Source organism: Ichthyophthirius multifiliis, assembly GCF_000220395.1.
Source record: "Ichthyophthirius multifiliis unplaced genomic scaffold scaff_1120509249809, whole genome shotgun sequence".
Classification (NCBI taxonomy): Eukaryota; Ciliophora; class Oligohymenophorea; order Hymenostomatida; genus Ichthyophthirius; species Ichthyophthirius multifiliis.
Genome location: NW_004087291.1, coordinates 1 through 7,209, shown reverse-complemented (window position 1 = coordinate 7,209; position 7,209 = coordinate 1). Strand labels below are relative to the sequence as shown.

The 7,209-nt window shown below is 13.7% G+C and overlaps 1 protein-coding gene across 1 annotated transcript, besides 16 other annotated features; it reads right to left on the bottom strand. All coding sequences in view use genetic code 6, as the record gives it.

Annotated features, from left to right (window-relative positions):
• Positions 1-610: 610 nt before the first annotated feature.
• Positions 611-663: a microsatellite.
• A 23-nt stretch (positions 664-686) lies between these two features.
• IMG5_034350 (hypothetical protein) lies at positions 687-1,538 on the bottom strand (the record flags this gene model as incomplete). Its single annotated transcript, XM_004039037.1, has 1 exon — positions 687-1,538. A coding segment is annotated over one exon (672 nt), but the record flags the coding sequence as incomplete, so codon positions are not given.
• Positions 1,149-1,191: a microsatellite.
• A 541-nt stretch (positions 1,539-2,079) lies between the features above and the next one.
• Positions 2,080-2,151: a microsatellite.
• Positions 2,088-2,162: a microsatellite.
• Positions 2,094-2,168: a microsatellite.
• Positions 2,114-2,163: a microsatellite.
• Positions 2,169-3,073: 905 nt separating the features above from the next.
• Positions 3,074-3,112: a microsatellite.
• Positions 3,080-3,124: a microsatellite.
• A 961-nt stretch (positions 3,125-4,085) lies between these two features.
• Positions 4,086-4,156: a microsatellite.
• Positions 4,089-4,125: a microsatellite.
• Positions 4,090-4,186: a microsatellite.
• Positions 4,104-4,190: a microsatellite.
• Positions 4,108-4,188: a microsatellite.
• Positions 4,118-4,190: a microsatellite.
• A 2,104-nt stretch (positions 4,191-6,294) lies between these two features.
• Positions 6,295-6,340: a microsatellite.
• Positions 6,304-6,347: a microsatellite.
• Positions 6,348-7,209: the final 862 nt, after the last annotated feature.

Genomic DNA, 7,209 nt, shown 5'->3' with positions numbered 1-7,209 from the left:
TTTATTTTATATATATTTTTTTTAAAAAAAACTCAAATAAATAAAATAAAGTTAGTAACATTTTACTTATCAAATGTATTTAAATAAAAAATAGTGAAGATATAATAAAATATTAAAATTTAATAAATATAAACAAATTGATATATTTTTATAATAACTAATTTTATTATTATTTTTATTCTCTAAAAAATTTATTTATTTCTTATTTTAATTCCTATTATTTTTAATGTATTTTTAAATTTTTATAATAAATTAAAGTTATAATTTCCTTTTATAAACAAATAAATTAAATTCGAGTTATACTTGATTGTTTTAATTATAAGATATTATTTTTTGAATTAATTATAATAATATATAATATTAAGATTTTTATTCCGTTTTTTCATTAGAAATTTATATTGTTAATTATAAAATTTTTATAGAAAATAAATGATTTTATAAAAATTAATTTATAATAAAAAAAATATATTTATATATATATATATAATATTTATAATTATTTTTATAAAATAACTATTTTGCTTTTATATATAATAAAATTTCAGTTTTTTCAAAACACCTAATAGTTTATTTATTACCTATTCAATTAACTCTATATAATATAAAAACTATAAAATAATAAATATATTAGTAAAATAAAACAAAAATTATTATAAAATAAAAAAACCGATGAATATATCAGTATCATCCACAGCAAACCTATAAGAACATCCAAATATTTCTACAAAGAAACCTAATAAATTAAAATACTTATATATATCAATGGCTTCCATTACATTAATATTTTTACTTTATAACTGTTCTTTCTAAACTGACTAAAATATTAATACTTAAAAGTCTTACACTAGACAATTAGATGAAGAATTCAATTTTATGCTTTAGAAAGACGAAAAATCATCAGACGATTACACATATGTAAGAATTAAAGTCGAAAAAGCTCATATAAACGAAAAGGACATAATGTGTGAAAACCTAATTATAATAAATAAAAGAACCGAAGAAGAATAACACTTTGTGAAATGTGGAGACGAATAGATTTGGTAAATGATTAATGAATAAGAATTATCTTAAGGACTTGAGCTATTCCCTGATGAAGTTATTTCTTTTGATGATGAATATGAAGATGAAAATACATAAATCGATAATATAGATTATTTTTAAATTGAAGATTTTAATTAAATTGAAGATTTTGATTCATAAAGAAATCTTCTTAGTTGGGAATATGTTGGTGAATCTTTTGAAACTTCAGATTGTGGAGCTTAAATTAGAGTTGAATATAGACGTTATTATTAAGATATTAAATGGTTTACTTTGAAATGGGTAAAAACTGGAAAATGGCCTTGGTAAGGATATTGGGTTAAAGTTTGGCACTCTAAAAGAATATATCTTGGTACTTGGGAAAAAAGATTCTGTTTATCTTGGTGTGCAAGTAAAAATTGCAATGTAAAAATAGCTTTAACTCTTATTTTAACTTGTTTAGATAGTGAATGTATTTGTCATCCTTGGTGTAAACCTTTTGGATTCCATTGATTAATAAAAAAGTAAGAATATGAAAAATATATATTTGCTTTTTCATTTACTTTTTTCGTTTTTTAAACAAAATATTATTATTAAATATTATTTTTTATTATAAGTATATAAAATATTTTTAATTTTAAAAATTTATTAAGAATTATATTTTAAAAAATTTTTCTAATTAATTCTTCGTTTTTTATTTTTATTAATTTAATGAATTAAATTAAATATTTGTTATAAAAGCATACGTAATAATACATAAAATAGAGATGTGCTCTTTTAGGTTATGTTCCTAATGAAAATCCACATAATAACACTATCAAATTATTTGGTAATTATGATTTAATTTTAGATAATGCAATATGGAAAAAATTTAATATGTAAAGCACTTTAAAAAGCTTAGAGTTAAATAAGGAAGAAATAGAGTTAATATTGTTTAAATTTTTTTAGGATATAAATTATTTTCCAAAATAAGAAATTAGTTATGATGTTGAGTTATCATTAGAATAATTATACGGACAAATAAAAAATATAATAGAAAATTAACATATATAAGGAGAAAAAATATAATGATAAATTAAAATATATAAAAATGGTAATATATATAAATATATAAATATATAAATATATAAATATTTATATATATATTAAATTTTTTTTTTTTTTATTTAATTTAATTTTCTTTTTAAAATATTTTTTTTTTATAAAATTTCACTATTTTTTTTTAAACATATATTCATATATATATAATAATTTTGCATAATTCTTATATAATTTTTTTTTAAAAAAAAAATAAATATTAAATTTTAAATCACCATTATTTTTCTCTATATCCTCTTTTAGAATGTAAAATTTGGTCATCTAATTTTTCTTTTAATAATTAATTTAAGTCAAGAATATTATTTTATCTTTTAACTAAAGTTTATTATTGAATATTAATTGTTTTTTCGTTATTTTCTTTTAATAAAATTGAATTTTCTTTATTTTTAATAATTACATTACATAAAAGTTTTAACTTTTATATAATTAATTATTCTTATTCATTAAATTAATTATAATTTTCATCATTTAAGTCATTATTAATATTAAGATTTAATTCTTCTTATAATTTTAAATATTCTTATATTAAATATTAAATTTTCTGATTTTATAATACTGGACATATACTATATTATTATTATTTTTATTTTTAAAAATTAAAAAAAAAATCAATTAATTAAATTTTACATTTTCAAAATTACATATTCTGATTTTTCTTAATTTATATCAAATGCTTTTATTTCCGATTTTCTAATATATTAAGATTTATTTAGCTTTTTTTTTTTATAAAAAATAAATAAAATAAAAAATTAACTTCATCTTTTAAAATATTAATTTAATTATTCAAATTTTTAATTTAAGCAAATAAATTAATTTCATTTTCATGACAATTTAAAGCTTTATTCTATAATTCAAATTAACTTTTTAATTAAATAATCTAAACTTCATTTTCTTCATTGGATTTTAAAATATAATTTGTTTAATACTTTAAATATTATAAAATTATAAAATAATAAATTATATATATATATATATATATATATAATATAATATATATTTTTTATATAATTTTTATATATTTTATTTTTTACTTCAATTTATTAAAATAATATTAAAAGCCATTCTGATACACATTTAATATTTAAAATTTAGTTATTTTTTTGATTATTTTAATTAAACTAGTTAATCAATTTACTAAATGAAGGAGAAATAATTGAATTTAAATTTTTTATTTTACTTATTTTAAAAAAGTCATTCAAAAATTAATTAACAATTTCAAAATTATTTTAAAGAATATTTTTTAATTCAATTTATTCTTGTTAAATTTTTGTTTTTTCATATTTTTCTTCCTATAAAATCTTCTATTGGTTTTCATAAAAACTATTTTATTATTTTAAAAGGTTATCATTCTATTCACAAAGATAATTTATTTTTTATTGGCTTTCAATTTATAAATTTTATAGTTTTTCTTTAAATTAAGTTATCTCGGTTATTTTTTATTCATATTTATATATTTAAGATCTTAAATTTTCATTATTATCTTGAATTGCCTTAATATTTTTTTACAATTATTCATTTTATTTTAATAAATCTTATTAATTTATTTAGTTTTATATTATTTATTAAGTAATATCATATATTTAATTATTTTTTTCTGAAATTTCTTATTTTAATTGTACATTTTCTTTGGACAAAATGTCTAAAAAATTATTTTTTTTTCCATTTATATTGCTTTCTTTATTTTCCAAAAGTTGTCGATAAGTATTTATATCTTTAAAACATTTTTAAATTTCTTAATTTTTATTTCCAATTATTTAGTTAATTCATTACAATATAGGATTAAACCATTTTCTTGTTTGTTTTTTGCTAATAAATTTTATGTTGAAAAGCTTGTTTTTGAAGATAAATTGAATTTATTTTAATTATAATTTAAAATAGAAGATGCTGATTAAGTATGTTAATGCATATTTTTTAATTTTGTATTAAAATTTATTAAATTATTAAAAAAAAAATATTTCTTTATTTTTTTAAAAAAAAATAAAAAAAATAATAAAAATAATAAATATAATATATATAAAAATAAATATATATATAAAATATAATTAAATATATATTAATATATATATATATATATAGTTTCATTTTCATATATTATATTATTTCAAAAATTATTTCAAAAGTTTTATTAATTATATATTATTTTTATCAATATTTTATTTAGTTGTTGGCATTTTACTAATAATAAAATCTTTACAAATTTCTACTTCATTATTTTTAATAAGAAGCTTCTTCTCATATAAATTATAAGAATCATTATTATTATTATTATTTTCTTATTTATTTTAATTTTAAAATACATTTTATTATTTATATTTAAGTTCTTCAACTTCTACTTTTTTATTTTCTAAATTTTTTTATAAGTTATCCACAAGATTTTTCAAAAAATTATTTTCGTTTCTTTGAATATATTTATTTTATTTAAAAGCTTTAAATTCATATTAATCTTATTCATACTTTTATTCTAAAATATTATATTCATTTTACCAATAGCTTTTTATTCTTATAAATCTATAAATTTATTATTTAATTCTTTAATAATATTTTCTAAAACTATTTTTTTTATTCTCTTTCTTCCTATTCTTATTAAATCTATTAATTTTTTTAGTAATATTCCTATATAATACTATCAACCATTTTATCTTTAAATTATATTGAATTAAATTATTCTTTTAAAATTTTTATTTCTTTTTATAATTTCAATATATATTCTTATTATTAATAATATATATGTATAAAAGGGATTCCGCTTTCTTTATCAATTAAATATTAACTTAATTACTCAAATAAGTTTTTTAACAATTTTCTATTTAATTTTTCTTATTCTTCTTCATATTCTGTATCTAATACTCTTCTAATTAATTAAATACACTCTTTAATATAACTATTTTAGTTTATTTTTTATTAATTATTTAATTATTCATTACTAAAGTATTCTTATTTTTTCTCAGTCTTTGAAAATACTCTTTTAATATTTAAATCTAAATTAACAGATGTCTTAATTTTTAATTATTAAGTCTTTTTACAAAAAATATCTTTATCTTCAAATTATTCGATATCTAAAAAACTTTTTATTTGGTTTTTTGATTAACAGTAATCTACTTATAAATTTTTTACTGGACTTATTAATTATGTTGATAGATTTTCAAAATAATGCTCATTTAACAAAGTTTAACATGATTTTTTTTTATTTAAAGTCTTTATTTATTAAATACTTTAGGGTCTACTTTTTAAATTAATAGATATTTTTTTTGGAGAACATGAAGTTATTTTAAATTTACACATTTCTGATTATAAAGTATGTTTTTATCGCATTTTTATTATTATAAAATTTAATAAAATCTTAAAGAAATTTATCTTTTTATTTTATTTTTTATATTAATAAAAAATATATAGATAAAATTATGTTTGTATAAAAAATAAACACAATAATTGTAAAAATAAAATAAAATTCTAATACAAATCTTGAATATATACATATTTTTAAAAATAATTAAAGTTATCAAAAAAATATAGAAAGAAATTATTAAAATATAAGAAACTATCAATTGTTTGAATTCAATAATTATAGCATTTAATAAAAATTTCTATTATTATAATAATGAGAGTCATTATTTGATTAAAAACGAGAATTACTTTAATTTTTTTAATGGAAAATATTAGGGCTCATTAAAGAAAGTTATTATTAAATAGGAGGAAGGAATGGATATTAATTTTATGGTTAACTTTATTTAAAGTTTTAAATAGTTTCTTTAATTTCTTTAATTTAATTCACTATATTATCTTAATTTTGTTAATAATTTGCAATTAAATTATTTTAATATTAAAGATTTTATAATTCTTTTTATTCGTTATTATTTTAAAATGTTTATAATATTTTCTCCAGAATTTTATTTTATTATTCAATTTATTTTTTAAATATATTTTTTAATTTTTTATTATTGTTTTCTATTTAATTATTTACTTCCTCTTATATAATATCTACAAAATTTCTCATTTAATACCTTTGTTTTTAAGAATACATATTTTCATTAATATCATTATAATTATTAAAATATAAAGATTAATTGTTTGACTTTCCTTTAGTTCTTGTATTTATAATATTATTTTTATCAATATTCAAAAAATAGCCAGGACTTGGTTGATTTTATTTATTGCAGATAATATTCATTACTAATTTAGTTTTAATAAATTTTATTTAAATATATATTATTTTATTAAATATTATATTTTATATTTCAATTATTTGTATTATTATTTGTTTATTTTCTATTATAATTTTCTATTTTTTAAATTTATTTTGTTTATGAAAGTCTATTATTTTATTGTTTTCGTTTATATTTACTGGGATGATATTAAGAATTTTAAAGTTATTAATATTTCAATAATTTTTTAATAAATTAAGGTAAAAATTATTATTTAGATAAAAATAATATTATTAAAAATACAACCTATTAATTTAATATCGCTAAGTAATTGTAATAATTCACGCCTATATTTTATTTGCTTAAATTTTTATGTAAAATATTTTAATTAAAAAATAATTTAATTTTTATTTTAAAATAATTATTATAGTTAAATTTATATATTATATTTATTATTTTTTTGTATATTATATAATATAAGTACTATTTTTAATAATATATATTAATTTTTAACATGATGTTGTTAAATATAATATTATAAAAATTAATTTAAATAAAAATTTCATATTATATATACTTTTAATTTGATAATATTAATTGTTTTATTTTTATAAAAAATTTATAACTAATCAATTAATTATATTAAATAAATAAAACTATTACTTATATTACATATTTTTAATTAATTGAATAATTATGTAATTATTATTATAATGATAATAAAATGTAATATATTAGTTACAATTTTTTTTAAATTTTAAAAAAAAATATAAAATATTTTATTTTATATATATTAAAAAATGTGTTAAAAAAAAAATATAAATAGAATTTATAATAAAAATTTAATGAAAAGTATTATAGATGATTTTTTATCAAAATATATTAAATTAATTAAAAATATCATAAAAATAAGTAATATATATAAAAAATTTATAAATATAAATATTTAAAA